The sequence below is a fragment of the Dasypus novemcinctus genome, chromosome 17, assembly GCF_030445035.2.
Source record: "Dasypus novemcinctus isolate mDasNov1 chromosome 17, mDasNov1.1.hap2, whole genome shotgun sequence".
In the NCBI taxonomy this organism is placed as follows: Eukaryota; Metazoa; Chordata; class Mammalia; order Cingulata; family Dasypodidae; genus Dasypus; species Dasypus novemcinctus.
Window position 1 is genome coordinate 2,851,154 of NC_080689.1, and position 21,169 is coordinate 2,872,322.

Sequence of the window (21,169 nt, forward strand, 5' to 3'; positions counted from 1 at the left end):
TTTTGTACTAATCTTTGTTTTTATTCACACATTTGATAAAAATGTCAGAGTTAGGAGTGAGATCGTTACAATAACACTAGTGACTGTACAGAGACCCCAAGTGCAGAGTCAAAGTGCCACAGGGCACGGAGCCACGCCCAACTCCCCAGTACCTTCCGCACACACAGCCAGCCACACGCCGACAATCGTGAGTGCTGAGTTCAGATATAACCCAGGGACCCTTCCCTGGCTTCTGCCAGGACCTGGAGATCGTAAGAGAGAAACGATCTGTGAGGAGAAGCCGGGGCTGCTCGAGGCATCCCTCTGCCTCTGCCAACAACGCAGAGAAGACAAAGCGTGAAGCACCGGGGCAGTCATTTCCTTGGCACAAAACCTAACTGGCAACAGGGTCAAGGGGAGGCTTACGTTAGTTTCATGTTTAGATACTTTTTTCAGGGCCACAAAAGGGTAGTAAGTAGGGGGAAAAAAGGAGGGAAGAGGATTTAAAACTTGATCCCGTTCTTGACAGACTGCAGCTTGACCCTAGGGAAACCAGCTGGGCCAAACTGACACCACCTGACCATCACCTGACAGAACAGAGTCTGAAGGGAGGAGGAGAAACGAGGGCCATAAACCACATTCCCATCATATTAGCATTCTGGGCGAGACTATATCTATTCTTTCCCACCGTCGGCCTTGAGCCTGAGAGTTCTGAAGGAGTGGGATGTGCCCACTCTTCTGCATTTAGGCTTCTGAGAAGAATGAGTCCTTGGCATCCAGGCAAACCCGAAGTGTGAAAAATAACGCCTGAATCAAATGAAATCCCATTCAATGCCCCAATTCCTTCATTTTGATACTAAGATTTAAAAATCAACAACACTAACCTAAATTTAACTGTGAAGTTTTCAGCATCTCCACTGATTCTATCGAAACACCAATAACACAGAAAGCCCCCACCTAGAAGGACTCACTTCCCAGTGCTCACGGTAAGGGGGTAAGGATAGGGAGGTGGCAACACGCCACGTGAGCATAAACTTCCCTGGGGAAGGGCGAGTCAGGGGGGTGGTGGTGGTATTTGAGAAGTGGGGAAGGAAACTTCTGGTACAAACTTCACATCCCTAAAAACTGAAACAAGGTGAAGAAAAGGCACTTACAGCACAGAGTGACACCGCAGATCCAGCCTACCTACAGCCTGCTACCAAGAGCACTCCTGACAAGGCCCTCACTGGAAGAGTCACCTTCCAGTTGTATCTTCAGAACGGAAGGAAAGTCAAAGCACTGCAGGACCAACAGTGGGCACTGGAATGTTGGCAGAGGAAACTACTCCGAGGAAGCCAGTGGAGGTGTCCCCTTCTGGCTTGAGGTGAGAGGTCTGTTCCGGGTTAGCTCAGTGAAACACTGACTTTCAAAACACTTGGCCTGAGAGTATAACCACATCTCCCCGTGGACGCCTTCTTCTCCTCTACATTTTGATAAAAGCAGTAAGTGCTCTGAATGAAGCCAGACGAGTTCCTAAATTACCCTGCACTGGCGGTCACAGCAAGTACCTTCTAACACATGTCTTGTCCCCATTCTGTATCAGTGATAAGGAGCTAAGACAGGGTGGAAGCAGCCTGTGCCTTCTCATCCCAAAGCCCTTCAGGCATACTCGATTCGGGCAGGGCCATGACTGCCCTCGCTCTTCCTCTCGGAGGACTGGGTGCTGGCCGTGGCTTCACCCATTTCCAGAGGCTTCGCCGAGATGTAGTCCTTCACTTTGATCTCCATGTTCTTGGCTTTCAGAGTGGCCATGTGCAGCTTCTCTAGGAAATCCGGCATGCCTATTGGTAGAGGGGGAAATTTTGTTAGACCGACACACAAACAGCAGGATCAAAGTAAGAAGGCCCCATTTCTTCAATGGAAGGGAGCAGTCCCTCATTATAACAAGAGACCATGGACTGATTGACAACTCTAAGTAGCAGCTGCCTCCCAGAACGTACGGAAAGAGAAGACCAGCCATGACCCCTGATTCTTTGAAAAGGGATACTGATCAGGCCAGATGAGTCCCAAAAGACTGAATAAAGTATCAGTTATCAATGATACAGCCTAATTACTGCCAATTTTATTTAAACAAACATCAAACAAAAATATTTTAGTTCCTCTCTAGTTTCCCAAAAGAAGCTACCTATAAATTGCCAGAAAAAGAAAGTTACATGAAGAAGCTTTTTTAGACAAGAAACTGGAAGGGAAAGGTACAGCTATATCCATGACTGGCAGCCTCTGCCCAGGTGATTGCCTTACAACCACAATTTCTATGCTAGACTTTTATGACCTCAAACACCATCTAAGGAGAACTAATAAAAAAAAGAAATGCTTAATTTATATGGTCCCCATTTTAGGCAATGAAGCAAATGTTCTTAAAACGCCTTCTCTGGGTCTAAGTCCCATCTGGGACCTTATGCAGTGTCTTCGTGGTCAAGAGTGAACTGTGAAAGGCGCTGCCTTCTCCCAGGAGGGCTCCAGGGCGCCCGTACCAGGGTTATTGCTGCCGTCAGGCAGACAGAGGGAAAACAAATGCTCAGCCCCGGCTCCAGGCTCCACATTCAAGACTCCACTTACCGCTGGAAACCATCCAACTAACACAGTAGCGAGGAAACACAGTCTGGGGATTGTCACTGTACGTCAACAAGTAGTCAAAGCCGTTCTGGAAAATAAGAAAGCAAAATTGAGGGTACGCGAATGATTCGGCACAACCTTCATATCCAGAAAGTGCCATGGAAGAACCACGATCCAACCAAATGCACAGTGCAAACTCCGGGAGCTAATAACTGGAATATAGGTCACCAGAAAATAGACTGAGGGCAGAGAATGGAAAGCTGAGGGTTAATCTGTGCAGAACTGGTAAAAAGGTTGTTTGTAAATCTTTGGAAATGCATAGAAATGGTGAAAGCACATCACAGTGTTTATAACTAGGAGTGCTATTACATGGGTATAACAGTGGTTGAAAGGGAAAGTCTAAGGACATGTAGTTTACTAGAAGGAAAACTAAAAAATGTAACATGGGACTGTGTAATATAGTGAAACCTCATGTGAAATACAAATAAGGGTGATATTGCATATGTAAGACTGTTTTTACAAAATATAAATACAAATAAACGAGTCAAAGAGAACAGCTCTGTACAGCAGGGGAAGCATAGAGAGATTCGGAGATAGTTTGTTTTTTTATTATTGTTATTGGATAATGAAAATGCTCTAATAATGATTGAAATGATGAATGTAGAACTATGTGATTATACCAAATACCTCTGACTGTACACTTTGGATGGAGTATATGCTTTATTAATATGTATCAATAAAATTAATTTGTTAAAGAAAAGAAGAAAAAGGACCATGATGCGACTCTGGGGCAGGGAGCACCGCTGTTTCCACTCTGTGCAGAGAAGAGCTAGCCCAGCAGGTCTGAGGCTGAGCTCCTAGAAAGGCCACGGCAAGGCGGCCCGGCTGGCGTCTGGGAACCTGCTCAGGGGGTTCGCTCTCCTGGGCTGTGCGGAGCACCAGCTTTCCTCCTAGGGGTCTGGAATTTTGGTTCGTGTTAAGCAAACCAGCCCCAGTAAAAACTTGGTCACAGGGTCCAGTGGCTTTCCTGGGCAGCAACAGCACACCATGTCACTGCACTGTCAGCGCTGGGCGAGGAGCGCGCTCCATGTGCGCCCTCACGGGAGGGAGGGTGAGACGCCTGCACGGGGGCCCCTCCAGACCCACCTCTCTCTTCCCTTACAATCCGGCCGCGAATCCTGATTCTGTCACCGTGGTAAATGTTAGCCTCATGTACAGCTGCTGAGTCCTGAGAGTCCTTCAGGCGAATCTCCAGTCATGGGGGTGGTCTTGGGGACCCCTAGCCCATGCCCCCAGCGATCACAGTTTAAAGATCTTAATCTTTACCAAAATGGTATTAACACTATTCCTACTAGTAATAACAGCAGCAAACACTCGCCTGGCTTCCTCCAGGTGCCAGGAACTGCTCCAAAGCCCACAACCCTGTACTACTGCTCCATCTTAAGGATGAGGGGCCCGAGCACAGAACGGGAAGGAAGTGCCCAAGGCCGCTGGCTGCTCAGGGAGAGCCGGGATGAACCCAGCACTCTACTGCAGGGCCGTGGGCCCGCCACCTTCCTGGTACAGCTTTCTCATCGTCTGACTCCGGGAAGGACATAGAATTAAGAAGACTCACAGGTGTCCTTATCCTAGGAGAGGTCTGAACCAGAGGATCCATCTGAAGGGGTAGGAGATAAACTTTATGCCTGCACCTTCTTTTAGAAGACTGTTTATAAGTCCAAGGTGGCACAGCTCTCTAGGAGCTACTCCTTTAAATTCGGGTGCCTTCACAGCAAAGTCCATTTTCTTCTTTATTCCCTTAATAATCTTTCAGTCTTTTATTCATTTACTTAACATAGAATTGAATGTCTGCTGTGTGCCTGGCACTGTGCTAAATGCTACCGAAGAAACAAAAACGAGCCAGTCCTTGTCCTTGGGAACTTCAGATTAACAGCATAAAAAGGTGCCGTAACAGAGAGCCTGAATTCAGAGGAAGTAAAGGTGAAGGACAGGTAAAGCCTGGAAAATGGAAGTAATAAAAACATCTATGGGCGACGGACTTGGCCCAGTGGTTAGGGCGTCCGTCTACCACATGGAGGTCTGCGGTTCAAACCCCGGGCCTCCTTGACCCGTGTGGAGCTGGCCCATGCGCAATGCTGATGCGCACAAGGAGTGCCCTGCCATGCAGGGGTGTCTCCCTGTAGGGAGAGCCGCCCAGCACGGAGGAAGGTGCAGCCTGCCTAGGGGTGGCGCCGCCCACACGGAGAGCTGACACAACAAGATGACGCAGCAAAGAGAAGCACAGATTCCTGTGCAGCTGACAACAACAGAAGCGGACAGAACAAGGTGCAGCAAGTGGACGCAGAGAGCAGACAACCGGGGTGGAGGGAGAAGGGGAAATAAATAATCTCTAAAAAAAAAAAAAGCATCTATGACACAGGTGTGTTACAAGACTGAGTTATAAACATAAAGAATTTTTATCATTCTACCCACAGAACACACAGACTAGGAAGATTATGTATATTTTACCATAATTTAAAAAAAAAAAACATACAAAGACCAAAAAAACCCAACGACTTCCTACTCAAATGAACCAGGGCTCCCTGACAAAGGTTGACCTCCCAGATCTGGGACTAGAAATACACCCGATGAACCTGGAACATCTTGTAATACACCAAGAAAGCAAGAAAGCTCTTGGGATCATGTCAAAAGGACTCAAGAGCCAAACTGAAAAGGCTCCCGATGGCCAAAAATGGTACAACTTGAGCACCGAAAGAGTAACGAAAAGCTGTGGCCTCAGCCAGGCGGCTGCGTGGTGACGCCAGGACTCCACTGAGCCCACTGGGTACTGACACTGACCGCAGCCTGCCTCGAAAGGTGGTCCAAGGAGGGCTGCAGCATGCGGAGCAGCCAGAAGCTGGAATGGCCCCACGACCACAGGCCCTCGCCCTTCCCAGCCCACCACCAAGCAGGCAAGCCAGCACTACAACCCCGACACCGTGCAGCGCACCGGCCACCTCAAGGCCTCCCAAGGGAGAGGTGCTGGACACGAGGCCTGGCCGGATGCCTTCCCTTCCCTTCCTGCTCCAGCTCCAGGACACGGGCCTGCCGGCCTTCGCCGAGCACTCGCCGCGCCTCAGCACCCCAGCTCCAGCCCCCCTTCTTTCTCTCAGCATTCCGGGGCTACCCTCCTGTCTGCACTGGGACCTTCCCTGGACCCGAGCCTGCCAGCCCCCTCCCCGGAGCCTCAGGTGTGCACTTCCGACTTTACCACCTGCCCCTGGGCCTGCCTGTCCACCCCTGCCTTTGCTAATCAAGGGCTTGTTTCATTCTTGGCTTAGGGCACTAAAGGTCTCGGCAGCTTGTGGCATGTTTTCAGGCTACACAACCTGACCCCCTCCTGACAGTCCTCGTCCATCTCTGCCTCCACCGCTGGGGCCAGGGCCTTATTTCCTCCCTGGAATCTAGAAAAGTGCAGAGCATACAGAAGACACCCAGCAAATATCTGTGGCCTGGAGGAATGCAGCCGAGATGCAGTCAGGGAGCTCAGCTCTTCCCACGAAGTCACCAGTTTACATTGCAGAGTTCTGATTCCTCCCAGTTAACCTAAAGACAGGACAGGCATCCTTGAGCCCACTGCCCCAGCACAGTGGCTGGCACTACGCAACTGGCACCCAGCGTTAAATCACTCTGGGACAGCCAGTGTTGGAGGTAACAGAAACAGAGAATCTCCTGTTGGACTTGTCCATAGTAGAGCCATTTCTCAGGGCTTGTCAACTCTGCCCGTCCTGTGGTTTTGTAACAGGCCTCTCTGGGCAGCTGCTTTGCTCAGTTGTGGACAAGGCAAGCTCCAGCTCAGAACAGACTGAGTGCCCCCTATGTTCCCTCTCACGGGAAGGCCTTGCTCTGAGGTCCGCCAGCAAACAAACTTCTCAGCCACAGAAGGCACCTGTCCACTGAGTGGAAATGTATGTGCCTTTTGTTTTCTCCAAGCATTGTTCATCTTGTGCTTACCTGAGTGCACAGATGAGCATTCCTTGGGAATAATATAATGTGCCAAGACCCTTTAAATAAAGGTCACAGTGTTTGTGACCTGCAGAACCACAGACTGTTTTCGCTCTCTCCTGGGTGAAAGGCTTGTTCTCCTGATAACTGGAGAGTAGTTCTGAAGGCCTCTAAGGAAAGACAAAAGGAGCAAGTGTAGAATTTTCAACTGACCTCTTGCAGTAAGCTGGAATGCTCTCAAGTATGTATTGGCTCAGTAGTTAGGCTCTGCTGTGAGCAAAATGAATAGGACAGAGGGGCCCAGGTGGATTAAAGGGCCTTCAGTAAACTTGCTGTGTTTAGGCTGTGGCCTTTTAAAAGTTAGTATACCCATTAAATACGTGTCCCAGAGACTTAAATCTTACAGCTGTCCATATGCCGGTTGAGCCCTGAATCTCTGCAGAGTTACAGCCAAAACCTACTCTCCAGTTCATCGGACTTGCCCAGGACAACAAACAACAGGATGATGATGGACAACGCCCATCCCAAAAAAACAGAGAGTATCTAAAACTGCAAGCAAGACAGGTCTATCCATCTCCCCCATGGGTCCTAAGCCGCTCTAAATCTGAAGCAGACTGGGAATCATCCTCCCCAAATCCTCAAGATTGAGGAATGAACAAATGTAAGAGGGGACTGCAACTATGTACTAAAGTAGACTTATTATTATTCTAGTAATGGAAGAACTTGTAACACTGATATAAAGACAGTGGTCACCAGAGGTTTGGGGGCAGGGAGAGAAGAACAGGTGTAACATGGGCATTTTTGGGACACTGGAATTGTACTGCAGTGACAGATCCAGGACATTATACATTTTGTCAAAACTTATAAAACTGTGTGGTACAAAGTGTAATGTAAGTTATATATAAACTACTACTAATAAAAACTATAGACCATGGTTAGTAGCAATATTTCAATATGTGTTCATGAATTGTAGTAAGTGTACCACATGAATGAAAGATGTTAATGGTCAAAGTGTGGGAGGAGAAGGGGTGGGGTATATGGGAATCTCCTATATTTATACAATATAAAGCTTCTTTAAAAATTAAATTTTTAAAAAAAGCATAACTATAATAGGTTAAAACTAAATATGTTTAAATCTGTGAGTTTCTAATGATATTAAGAACAAAGAGGGAAGTAGACTTGGCCCAGTGGTTAGGGCGTCCATCTACCACATGGGAGGTCCGCAGGTCAAACCCAGGGTCTCCTTGACCCGTGTGCAGCTGGCCCATGCGCAGTGCTGATGTGCGCAAGGAGTGCCATGCCACGCAGGAGTGTCCCCCACGTAGGGGAGCCCCCCACACAAGGAGTGCACCCCGTAAGGAGAGCCGCCCAGCACGAAAGAAAGTGCAGCCTGCCCAGGAATGGCGCCACACATGCGGAGAGCTGACACAGCAAGATGACACAACAAAAAGAAACACAGATTCCAGTGCCGCTGATAAGGATAGAAGTGGTCACAGAAGAACACACAGCGAATGGACACAGAGAGCAGACAACCGGGGGGGGGTGGGAGGGGGGAAGGGGAGAGAAAGAAAGAAAGAAATCTTTAAAAATATATATTTCTAAAAAAAAAAAGAACAAAGAGAAAACAAACAAAAACCCTTACCACTGGAGGATGCCTAGTTGAAGGAACAAACTCATTATTTTAAAAACTAATAAAACAAAAAAAACTGGAGCCCTGCAAGCCTCCAGGAAGCGCAGGTGAGGGGAGCTACATGACCCTGAGGACATGGAGCTCAAGGCCACCAGGCCCAGGCCTCAAGGGCCCTCTCCCCTGCCCCCACAACTTGCACACTGAAAGGGACAGAGAGGAGAAGGGAGGAGGGGACTCACTGACTCTCAAGAGACAGGATTAGCAAATATCAATGTCTGAATCTGATTAGGATCATGATTTAAATAAACCAACTACAAAAATTTTCATGGACAATCAGGAAATTTTAACACTGATTAGATATTTGATATTAGGGATATCTTGTCAATTATTTGACTATCATATTAGGCTTATGTTTTCAAAATCCCTTATCTTTTTTCAAAAGAACACTGAAATAGTTACAGAAGAATTAATGACTGGGTGTTGTATGATGATATGCAGGTTTGTTTTGTAAGTTCACAACTTTTATTAAATATTATACTTTTATTGTTAATATATATGTTCATGTACGATATAGCTCAATAAAATTTTATTAAAAGGAAAACCGAAACAATTAACACTATGGCTAGGATTTGTGCCTAAGCAATCAGGGCCAGGGAATGGGAAAGGGAGCAGCTAGACCCAGCCTGGCCACGGGGTGGTCACTGCTGGAGCCGGCTAACAGACACACAGGAAGGGTGCATGATATTATTCTCCCTACTTCTCTCTCTTTTGTATATTTCAAAATTTCCATAATAAAAAGTAAAACAAAACCCCATACCTTGGCTCAAGGATCTACCTTCCATTTGGCAAAACCAAACTTGGCTGCTTGGCTTCCAGGGACCCTCCCTATACACGATCACATGCAAGGCATCCCTCAGCTCCACCTTCCTGTCTAATTGCGCGAGTCTCTGAACTCTTCCATGGTTCATGCCTTTCTTTTTCTTTGCTTGAGTCCTGTCTTCTACCTCCAGTGCCCTTCCTGACTTCATCTACATATCCAGAGTCCACCTTTTTATAAGGATCAACGCAAGTCCTACCTTTTTCATAAAAGTTTGCCACATCCACACTAAAAAAAGGTATATTTCTGATTCCCATTATTGCCCCATCTCAACTAAAATAAATTTTTATTGGGTCCCTACCAAATACAACACACTCTGCATTTAGCTGTTTCATGATCATTGTTTCTAGAGGCAGCAATGCTGAAACTAAGTCACTTTTTTTCTCAAATAGAGAATACATGGAGACAAGATTGCAACTCCAAAAGTCAAAAGCATAAGGGAAGAAAGTGAAACTGAAGTCGTCTTCTTACAGTCTCCAGCGTAACCTAGTATATCCTTCTTAAAGGTAACTAACCACTGACAGCAGCCACACCTGTTCCTAACTTCTAAAGGAAAGATTTTCAAACATTTTTAGCCACAACCCATAGTAAATAATTTTTTTACATCGTAATTCAATTCTCTCTCACGCGTACATGCGCATACACATACATAACTAAACAAAAGTTTCATGGAATATCCTTACTATGTTGGATACATTCAATTTGTATTCGTTTTTTTTTAAGACTTATTTTTTTTATTTCTCTCCCCTTCCCTGCCCACCCCCCGCCGCAGTTGTTTGCTCTGTGTCCATTCGCTGTGTGTTCTTCTGTGTCTGTTTGTATTCTTGTCAGCGGCACAGGGAATCTGTGTCTCTTTTTGTTGTGTCATCTTGCTGCGTCAGCTCTCTGTGTGTGCAGTGCCCCTCCTGGGCAGCCTGCACTTTTTCATGCTCGGTGACTCTACTTATGGGGCACACTACTTGCACGTGGGGCTCCCCTACGTGGGGGACAACCCTGCGTGTCATCACTGCGCGTGGGCCAGGGTTTGAACCCTGGACCTTCCATGTGGTAGGCGGACACTATCAGTTGAGCCAAATCCGCTTCCCCAATTTGTATTCTATTCTACTTCTTTTTTTAATAAAGCTGGTCATAATCCACTAAATTAATTTTATCTTCCACTAATGGATAACAATCCATAGTTTGAAAACCACTACTCTAAAAATAGCACAGAAGTAGACACAGATTTCCCATTAAACACTATCTTGAAAGGGATCAACCACTGTATCTGTCATATTTATAATTTCTTCTTCAGGTAGTAGAAATAATTATATAATGAGAGCAACAAAATCCTACTAGAACACAGTCCACAGCGTGTGAATGGGGAGAAACAAAGCCATGACGAAGTGAAACAGAGCTAAAAAAGCCACTGCTGGCATCAGTTACGCAGGGCGTGAGTCTAGCTGCTCATCTTAGGGACAAGGAACAAGTCCAGAAAGGCGCTGAGGGCGCTGCCCAGGCGGTGGCGACCGGCCTGAAAAGGTGCCCGCCCTGGTACTGAAGACTGTCACCTACGACAGGCTCGTGAGCCAGGACCTAGTCCCATCTTGTTACCACTTCTCAGAGAGGGAGCTGATGGACCGTCACCTTGGTCCCGGGGGACCTTCCAGGTTAGCACCCTACAGCAGAGGTGCACAAAGTGAGCTTCCCTCACCTGGGAACTTTTAGAAACGCCAATTACACCCCAGACCTGCCAAATCAGAAACTCTGTGGTGGCCCAGTAAGGCACTGTAAAAAGCTCCGGGTGATTCCGATGCACATCAAGTTGTCCAAAATCAACTCACCCCCTTCCAAATTCAGGTGGAATCTCTCAGATGACGGAAAACTCACCTCATCAAATGACTTGTGGGGACGGATAACCATTTGGGATTCGTAGGATCTGACCCTGACGAATTCCGGAGACTCGGGCACACTAGGGTGCTCCACAGCACTGACAAGAAGAAAGGGCAAGCGTTTGGTAAAGTTTAAATAAAAAAACAACATAGGCGCTAAGATAAAGCTTTGAAAAGATCTAAAAACCTGGCTCTAATTTTCAAATAAACAGGGGAGTAACTAAGACAAACACAAACTAAGTGCTAAAAATGAAGTGAGGGGAGCCAACGTGGCTCAAGGGCTGTGCACCAGCTTCCCACGTACAAAGGTCCCGCGTTCAATCCCAACCCCAATACCTCCAAAGAAAAATAAAAAAGGAAGTGAGCCGCTTTTGGTGATTCATGTCTCACCAGGCTTTCTGTTGAGGAAGCCAGAGCATCTTTAAAACAAAACCAAATTAAGGAATACGACGAACATTTTTAACTGGAAGCTTCTCTCCCTTCAACCTTCCTAGACAGTCCCAGACCACCACCCTCTACCTGGACAGACTGGGTCCCGGCTGCAGGGAACCCCAACGGGACGATTCCAAAGAGCACCAAGGCCACGCCCACTCCCACCACAGCTGTACATGAACAAAGGACCCCTCTTAGGCTTAGCAGAGCCACAGCCAACCACACGTACCGTGACACCAACACCATCACGTTGTTTTCCCGGTCCACACTATACCGCCGGACATAAACGTAATCCCGCGAGTACATCGGATACTAGAGAAACGAGAGGCAGGGTCAGTGCTCTGCACCCTGTGGCCCTGATCAAAGGAAAACCACAAGTGAGAACACTCACAGGAAAATGGGTCACCCAGTGAAGAACCTCGGAGCCGCTCACCACGTCTCTCTCAATCACCTCCAGCTTGATCACCAGGGCGTCCCACTTTTTTCTATATTCTGTGTCCAGCTGCAGAGAGAGAACACGAAGACCCAGGAGTTCCAGGCCCACGCTAGAGAAGGCTCTTGCGACCCAAGGCCTTACTGTAGGGAGACACTGAAGTAACGAGCAGGTGTGAGGGAAACGGCTGAGTGCACTACAGATGATTAGAAGAGAGCAGTATCCTTGTACTGAAGTGAAGCTTAAAAAGGACGAAGCAAAGAGTAAGAAACAGTACTGTAATAGATATATGAAGGGAAAACACAACACAGTGATGGAGATGTGTGAGAGCAAGACAATTCTAAAAATTTGTAAACAGATAAAAAGTCCAAAGTAAGACTGTAAGACACCTCACAAAAAGAACTGGAAGGAGCATATTCTTTTAAAATGCTGGCATCACTAGTAACTAAGATATTCAAATCAAGTCAAACAAATCATGTATGTCCAAACCAAGGAAAATTCAATACCAACTGACAGTTCCAGTGCTTAGGGGAAAGTGGGTACTTGCATATTACTGGTGGGCATGATGGTTAAAAAACTAGTTACTTAGGGTCTAGCAAAACACGACCCTGTAAATTTCAAATTACATTCAAATAAAACATGGAAGAAAATTCAAAACAACTCCTTTCCAGTTAAATGTTTACCAGAATGCTATTCGACATGGGATAAGAGGAGAAGAGACACGGGGATGGATGGATGGAGAGACAGAAGTGAATGTCATCCCAGTCAAGTATTCATCTGGGCAGTGGCAACTAGCTCTCTAAGCTCAAAATCTGGGAAGGAAAATGAACTCACCTGAACATTGAAGAACTGCCGGGGTGTCACATCTGTGTAGGTTCCAAGAACTAGAATGACAAGACAGAGTAAGGGGATGCTCCCCACCTCTCCTCACTCACCCCATCCCTACCACTAAGGACATTTCAATCCAAAAGTACGACAGCCTCAAGGCAGTCAGGCACCAGGAGTCCCATCAGGTAGCAGAAAAGACAAAGAAAGCCAAAGACAACCCAGAGCGAAGGTCTCGGAGAGAAAAAACAGCAAACCAAAGAACATGGCCACTGTTCTGGGAAACCCGAGCAGAACGCTCTGCAGAGGCACGAGGACCAGAAGGCCCAGGCACCCTAGCAACCACGGAACCCTGAGGGCGTCCTCGCTGCGCTCACCTCGGTACTGGTAAAGGTGGGTGCCTGTGATTGGGCGTCGCCACAGCTTAAAATGTTTCTTATCCATCACCATTTCCCACGGCTGCTCTTGGCTGCCTGAATTTTGATTCCTTTCTGTATGGGATTTTGGTTCTGAGAGATGGCACTCAACTCCAGAGCTCTGAAACATACTTGACATTTCCTCCAACCGTTTCATCTCGTCAATAGATCTGAAAAGGAGAGAACAACAGACATGATGCAGGTAGCTGGAGTCGGGCTCTGCTTTCCCTGGAAGAGAAACAGATTTCTAAATTGCTGGCCATATAGTTTTAAGATTTTCTTTGTTTATAAAGGCAAATATTGTCAAACTGAATATACAGACAATCCTCCCTGGTACTGGCCATTAGCTTAGAATATGAGCAATGTATTTGTTCATTATGATCCTTATAACATTTTCCACTGCTGTTTATGTCAAAAATACTTTGAGGTCTAGTTTACAATAAATACAGTAAAATGTATAAGTCTTCACTGTACAGGATTTTAACAAAAACAGACCCACATCACCATCTCCCAAATCAAGACACATAATCTCTCCAGTTCTCTTGTACCTCTTTCCAATCCCTCCCACCCCCCAGAGGCAGCCACTCTCCTGACTGCTATCACCACAGATTAGTGTCACCCGTTCTTGGATATTATCGCCAGGTATCCCACAACATGCATTCTTTAACTGGCTTCCCCCACTCAGTTCATTTGAGTAGCATTCATATTCCTGCATATATATTGTTCTTTTTTCATTGCTTAGTGATCTATTATTTGAATAGACCTGCTTATTTATCCATTTGCATGTTGATGGGCATTTGCACTGTTTCCATTTTTTGGCCCTAATGAATAAAGCTGTGTAAAAACATTCTTATACAGGGAAACGGACTTTGGCCCAGTGGTTAGGGCGTCCGTCTACCATATGGGAGGTCTGCGGTTCAAACCCCGGGCCTCCTTGACCCGTGTGGAGCTGGCCATGCGCAGCGCTGATGCGCGCAAGGAGTGCCGTGCCACGCAAGGGTGTCCCCCGCGTGGGGGAGCCCCCACGCGCAAGGAGTGCGCCCGTGAGGAGAGCCGCCCAGCGTGAAAAGAAAGTGCAGCCTGCCCAGGAACGGCGCCGCCCACACTTCCCGTGCCGCTGACGACAACAGAAGCGGACAAAGAAACAAAAGCAGACAAAGAAACAAGACGCAACAAATGGACACCAAGAACAGACAACCAGGGGAGGGGGGGAAATTAAAATAAATTAAAAAAAAAAAAACATTCTTATACAAGTCTCTGTGACATTTACTTTCTTTTCCCTTGGATAAATACATAGGAGTGGAATAGTTAAGTTATAGTGTAGAATTGGAAGCAATATCCAAAGCAATTCCACCATTTTACGCTGACACCGACGCAGTAACAGTGCTGCTGTTGCTCCACATCTTGCTGAAACTCGATGTTGTCAATCTTTTTCATTTTAGACATTCCAGTAAGTGGCAAGGAACAGAGATTTGAAATAAGCCACTGATGAAAAACTGATAAAAACCACACTAATTAATTGACCCATTAAGCCAGGGGTTCTTAACCAGTGATCCACAAATTTCAGGGGGTCCGTGAGCTTGAATTGAAAAAAACCAACTTATCTTTATTTTCTCTGACCTCTAACTGAAATCTAGCATTTCCTTCACTTATGAGTATATACAATAAATAAATTACAGTACTAGTCATTTCACCTGACTGGCAAACGGGTTGGTGGAACAAAAAAGATTAAGGGTCCCTGCATTAAGTAGACTCAAGAAGTCTTTGCTGCATCATTCTACTAACATTTAAGGAACATGCACTTTGTCTAACTGGTACTTGCCTGGCATCTAACACGTGCGATGAATGAATATATGGAAGAAGCTACAAGGGAAAAAAACAACAAGGAGATGGCCTTTGACCTCAACAAGTTTACAACTAAATTGTGGGACTCACAGCCCCACAGACTAAGTTAAAAAAGGGTGACAGGGAAGCAGCTGTGGCTCCTGTCTACCACATGGGAGGCCCTGGGTTCACGTCCCGGGGCCTCCTTGTGAAGGCAGGCTCACCCGCACGCTGCGGAGAGCCGCCGGCCCGCAAGCGCTCCACTGACTCACAAGTGCAGCGGAGCACTGTCTCTGCAAGGTGACACAACTAAAAGGGAGACCAGCAAAAAAACGCAGAAGAATACGCAGTGAATGGATACAGAGAGCAGACAGTGAGCAAGCCGCAAAGGGAGGGAATAAAAATAAATAAATACAGACACAGAAGAACACACAGCGAATGGACACAGAAGGCAGACAGCAAGCAAAAAAAAAGCCATGACAGGGGGGAAGCTAAGTACTGGGACAAAACTAAAACTTTAAAATATTCCTCAAAAAAAAAAAATATTCCTCAAAATGGACAAATATTTTGTTCACTTTGAGTCTCTTGCTTGAAAAGAAACCAATTATCAAATTGTAAATTCTTCTAAATTCTTCTATAACAGTAGCCTGAAAGGAGCTTGTAGGACAAGAATCATCATGAATGCTTCAAAGACATTTAGTTTTTGAATACTTTAATAATTATTATTTTATAACTGATTTAGTCTTTTGTCCACAATGAAAACTCAAAATTTAACAAAGAGCCTAAAAGACAAGAACCAGAATCTCTGAGGCAAAGTGCTCTCTGGCTTTGGGCAGCTGGACACAAACAGGACTCACCCACAGCACTGGCTTACGTGGCTTACGGCAGGTACACCGAGGTCGCGCTCGCACGGCGGTCGACGAAGACCGACTAGCCTGCCATTTGTGGGCGCGCAGAAGAACAGAGGAGCACTCCTTAAACTGTCAAGTATTTGAGAGGGAGTGGCAATGGCTGAATTTTTTTCTAACCTCCCCATTACAATACACAAAACTGTCCCTTTGTCACTCCCTTGTGATCATTTTATAAGTGATACATTGATATTTAAACACCCAAAACTAAGTTTCACCATTAAAGAAAAGTCCAACATTCTGCCCAATAAATGCCAGGCCAGGCTCCTGGACCTGCCGATTTTTAAGGGAACAGGAAGCTGGCTCATATAACATTTTAGTGCATGGAGATAAAGGAGAGTATGTTCACAATTCTATTCAGTGCCTCTCTTGGCCTACTCCAAGATGAAGTGCAACTGCAGAGGGATAAACAGTAGCACTAAGGCTAACAACACGGCACCTCAGCCTTCAGGCAGAGAAAAGACTGGGCACTATAGTTTGAGATCAGCTACTAATTAGCTTAGAAAGCAAAGCAAGGTCATTCTGGTGTTTTGGCCTTGATCGGACTCTACCAAAATGACTAGTTTCATGTCTTTCAAAGCACAGTAAAAAGTCTTACATAAACAGTCTGTATAATGGGAAAACTATAAAAGGTGATATGGCTGCCCACTCATGGGTTTAAGACAGTATACAGGGAAGCGGATGTGGCTCAGGCAACTGGGCTCCCGCCTACCACATGGGAGGTCACTGGTTCAGATCCCCGTGCCTCCTGGAGAGGCCAGTGAGCTGGTGCAAGAGGCAGGTGCAGCAAGCTGACACAACAAGAGATACAAGAAGAAAAAACATGAGAGACAACAAAGCAGGGAGCGGAGGTTTCCAGCGCCTCCTAAAGAAGACAGTGAGCGATGCAATGGGCAGGAGCAGTGAGTTGACACAACAAGATGACACAACGAGAGACACAGAGAGGAAAAAACATAATGAGTGTCACAAAAAGCAGGGAGTGGAGGTATCAGAGGTCCCAGGTTCAGCTCCCGGTGCCTCCTAAAGAAACAAGGAAGATGAACAGACACGGCAAATGAAAAACAACAAGGGGATGGGGAGAAATAAATAAATAAATCTTAAAAAAAAAAAAAAAAAGGCGGTATACAGAGAATTCAAGGAAGATGATGGACCAGAAAGGCTAGAAAGACATGGGACTCTCCTTTCCCAGCAAAATAGCTAGAAGACAGTCAGAAATGGCCTGGAAAAAAATGTTCTAGGGCTTAGGACACCAGGGGAAGGCCGGACACCACCCAGAAGAGAGGGGCAAAGGAAAAGAATCTCAACCACAAAACTGTAAGTTAAAGCTGTAGCTGCAGAGAGAGGGGTACACAGACTAAGGCTTATCAGTTTTTTACCCACAAATTTGGTCTGAGAGGAAAATTTATAATCCTAACCACCACCTATATTAAAAAAGAAAAAAGAGCTAAAATTAAAGATCTGACTGAACAAATGCAGAAACTAGAAAAAGAATAGCAAACCATTTCCAAAGCAAGCAGAAGGAAAGAAATAATAAAGATTAGAGCAGAAACAAATGAAATTGAGAAAAGAGAATTTAAAAAACCAAAAGCTGGTTCTTTGATAAGATCAATAAAGTTGACAAACCCTTAGTTAGACTAACAAAGAAAAAAAGACAAGATACAAATTAAAAAATCAGAAATGAAACCGGGGAAGTTACGACTGACTGCACAGAAATAAAAAGGCTCATAAGAGAATATTATGGGAAACTGTATGCCAACAAACTGGACAACCTAGATGAAATGGACAAATTCCTAGAAATTCACAACCTACACTGACACTACAAGAAGTACAAGAACCTAACAAACCAGTAACATTTAAAGAAATTGAATTAGTCATCAATAATCTCCCAACAGGGGGATGGATGTCACTCAAGCAGTTGAGCACTTCCCACATGGGAGGTCCTGGACTGGGTTCCAAAGAAAACTCCTAAAGAAAAAAAGAGCAGAAAACAAGCGCAAAACAACGAGCAAACAGACTAGGGAGCCATGGAGATGGCAGTGGGGGGTCTCCCAACAAAGAAAAGTCCAGGACCAAATGTCTTCGCAGGTGAAGTCTACCAACTATTTTAAGAAGAATCAAAACCAATCCTTTGTCCTGAATGATACTGCAGGGACAGATGCAGGACATTATATATCCTGCCCTAACCCACTGAATGGGCTGGGGGAGAGTGTGAACTACAATGTAAACTATAAACCATGCGCTGCAGCAGTGCTCCAAGATGTACACACTGATGAAAGAGGTTGTTGATGTGGGAGGAGTGGGATGGGGTGGGGTGGGGGTATATGGGAACCTCATTTTTTTAATGTAACATTTTTCATGATTCATGTATCTTTAAAAAAAAAAAAAGACAAATAAAAATTAAACAAACAAAAACAATCCTACTTAAACTCTTCCAAAAAATTGAAGAGGAGGGAAAATTACCCAACACATTTCATGAAGCCAACATCTCTCCAAAACCAAAGCCAGATAAAGATACTACAAGGAAACTACAGACCAATCTCTCTATTGAACATAGATGCAAAAATTCTCAACAAAATACTTGCAAATAGACTCCAACGGCATATCAAACAAATTATACACCATGACCAAGTGGGATTTATTCCTGGTATGCAAGGGTGGTTCAACACAAGAAAATCAGTTAACATAATACACCACATTAACAAATACAAGGGGGAAAAACACACATTATCATCTCAAGCGATGCAGAAAAGACATTCGACAAAATACAGCATCCTTTCTTGATAAAAATACTTTGAAAGATAGGAATAGAAGGAAAACTCCTCAATGTGATAGAGGGCATATATGAAAAACCCACAGCCAACATCGTGCTGAATGGGCAAAGGTTGAAAGCTTTCCCTCTGAGATCAGGATCAAGACAAGGATGCCCACTGCCTCCACTTTATTCAATGTTGTGCAAGAAGTTACAGCTGGAGCAATTAGACAAGAAAATAATAAATAAATAAAAGGCATCCAAATAGGAAAAGAGGAAGTACCCACACCTCCTAACAAACAAACAAAAACAACGAAACTCTCACTGGGGAGCAGATGCAGCTTAGCGCTTCAACTCCTGCTTCCCATGTAGGAGGCCCTAGGTTCAATCCCCAGCACCTCCTAAAAAAAAACAAAACAAACAAAAAAACCCAGCGTAGTATTGGCATAAAGACAGACACATTGATTAGTGTAATAGAATTGAGAGGCCAGAAATAAACTCTCGCCTCTACGGCCAACTAGTTTTCGACAAACCTACAAAGTCTATATTAATGGGACAAAACATTCTCTCCAACAAATGGTGCTACAAGAACTGTATACCCATATCCAAAAGCATGAAAGAGAACCCCTATCTCACTCCCTATAAAATAATCAACTCAAAATGGATCAAAGACCTAAATACAAAACCCAGGACTATAAAACTACTAGAAGAAAATGTAGGGAATCATCGTAAATATCTTGTGGTAGGTGGTGGTTTCTCAGAGATGACACCCAAAGCACAAACACACACACACACAATAGATAAAGGGGACCTTCTCAAAATTCAACACCTGCACCTCAAAGGACTTTGTCAAAAGGGTGAAAAGGAAGCTGACTCAATGGGAGGAAATATTTGGAAATCATATCTCCAATCAGAGTTTAATATCCAAGATACATAAAGAGATGCTACGACTCAACAATAAAAAAGACAAACGACCCAACTAAAAAATGGGCAAAAGACTTGAATGGACATTGTCCAAAGAAGAAATGGGGAAAAAACACATGAAAAAATATTCAACATCACTAGCAATTAGGCAAATGCAATTCAAAGCTACAATGAGGTATCATTTCACACCTATTAGAATGGCCACTATTAAAAAGGCAGAAACTACAAGTGTTGGAGGGGATGTGGAGAGAGAGGAGCACTTATCCACTGTTGGTGGCAATGCAGAAGGGTACAGCCACTGTGGAGGACTGTGGCAGTTCCTAAAGAAGTTGAATACAGATCTGCTGCATGACCTGGCAATACCACTCCTGGGCATATACCCAGAAGAACTGAGAGCAGTGACACAAACAGACATCTGCGCACTGATGTTCATGGTGGCATTATTCAAGATTGCCAAAAGATGGAAATAACCCAGGTGTCCATCAACTGATGAATGGATAAACAAATTGTAGTGTATATACACAATGGAATATTATGCAGCTAAGAAAAAATGAAATCATGAAGCATATGACAACATGGATGAACGTGGAGGACAGTAGGACAGCATGTTGAGTGAAGCAAGCCAGACACAAAAGGACAAATACAGTATTACTGCGCTATTACAGACTAAATACATTGTATAATCTCATTTAGTTAATAACTTGAATATGGGCTACCAGAAAATAGAATGAGGCTACAGAATAGAGAGCTGAGGGCTAACATGCAGAATTGGTAAAAAAGATGTCTGCTAAACTTTGGAAATGAATAGAAAAGATGAAAGCACAACATAATGCTTTTAACTAGCATTACTATTACAGGGGTGTAACAATGATTGAAAGGGAAAGTCTAACGTCATGTATATCACTAAAAGGAAAGCTAAAAAATATAACACGGGAATGTACAGCACAGTAAAACTTAAGTGAAATATGAATATGGGTAACACTGCATACATAACTTTTTCTTTGAAACTGAACAAATGTATGTTAATGCTATTAGATGTTAATATCAGACAAAAACACACAAAACATTGTCCTAAGTGAAAGAAACCAGACACAAAGTACTACATATTTTATGATTCCATGTATATAGAATGTAAATATAAATCAATTTATAAAGATTAAATTAGATTAGTAGTTACGTAGGGCTGAGAAAGGATAAAGGGATTGAGAGGTGGCTACTCTGGGGTGTGGAGTTTTTCTTTTTCTTTTTAGGACGTACAGGAGATTGAACCCAGGACCTCTTACCTGTGAAGGAGGCGCTTAATCACTGAGCTATAGCTTCTCTGTGCATTTTTCTTTTTGGTGTAATGAAATTGTTCTAAAATTTTTTGTGGTGATGAATGCAAAAAAAATTGTGATTATACAAAAATCATTGATTATACACTTTAGATAGATTATATGGCATGTATCTCTCAATAAAACTGCTTTAAAAAAAGAGACAGTATATAGGGCAGTGAATAGAAACATGGGTTCGTGCGTTCAAAACTGTAATAGTAAATTACTTCACCAGTCCTTATTTTTTAATTTGTAAAGTGGGGATAATAGTATCTACCTCAAAGATTGGCTGTGAAATTAAATAAAGATCAAATTAGATGTAAAGTACTTAGTACCTGGCACATAAGAAAAACACTCAAATGTTAACTATTAGGATAATAATAACCAACTAGGGGTACAGTAAAATCTGATT

At 44.4% G+C, this 21,169-nt stretch overlaps 1 protein-coding gene across 1 annotated transcript in view; it reads right to left on the reverse strand.

The window, feature by feature from the left end:
* The window catches only part of STARD7 (StAR related lipid transfer domain containing 7), a 30,639-nt gene continuing 9,470 nt past the window's right edge, over nt 1-21,169 (reverse strand). The window contains exons 2-8 of the mRNA XM_058278103.1: nt 13,001-13,209; nt 12,633-12,682; nt 11,757-11,867; nt 11,595-11,677; nt 10,932-11,031; nt 2,578-2,662; nt 1-1,799 (exon numbers count right to left, since the gene is read on the reverse strand). Of these exons, the coding sequence (XP_058134086.1) occupies nt 1,618-1,799; nt 2,578-2,662; nt 10,932-11,031; nt 11,595-11,677; nt 11,757-11,867; nt 12,633-12,682; nt 13,001-13,209 (820 nt within the window). The 3' untranslated portion in view covers nt 1-1,617. The remainder of the gene's footprint in view (nt 1,800-2,577; nt 2,663-10,931; nt 11,032-11,594; nt 11,678-11,756; nt 11,868-12,632; nt 12,683-13,000; nt 13,210-21,169) is intronic.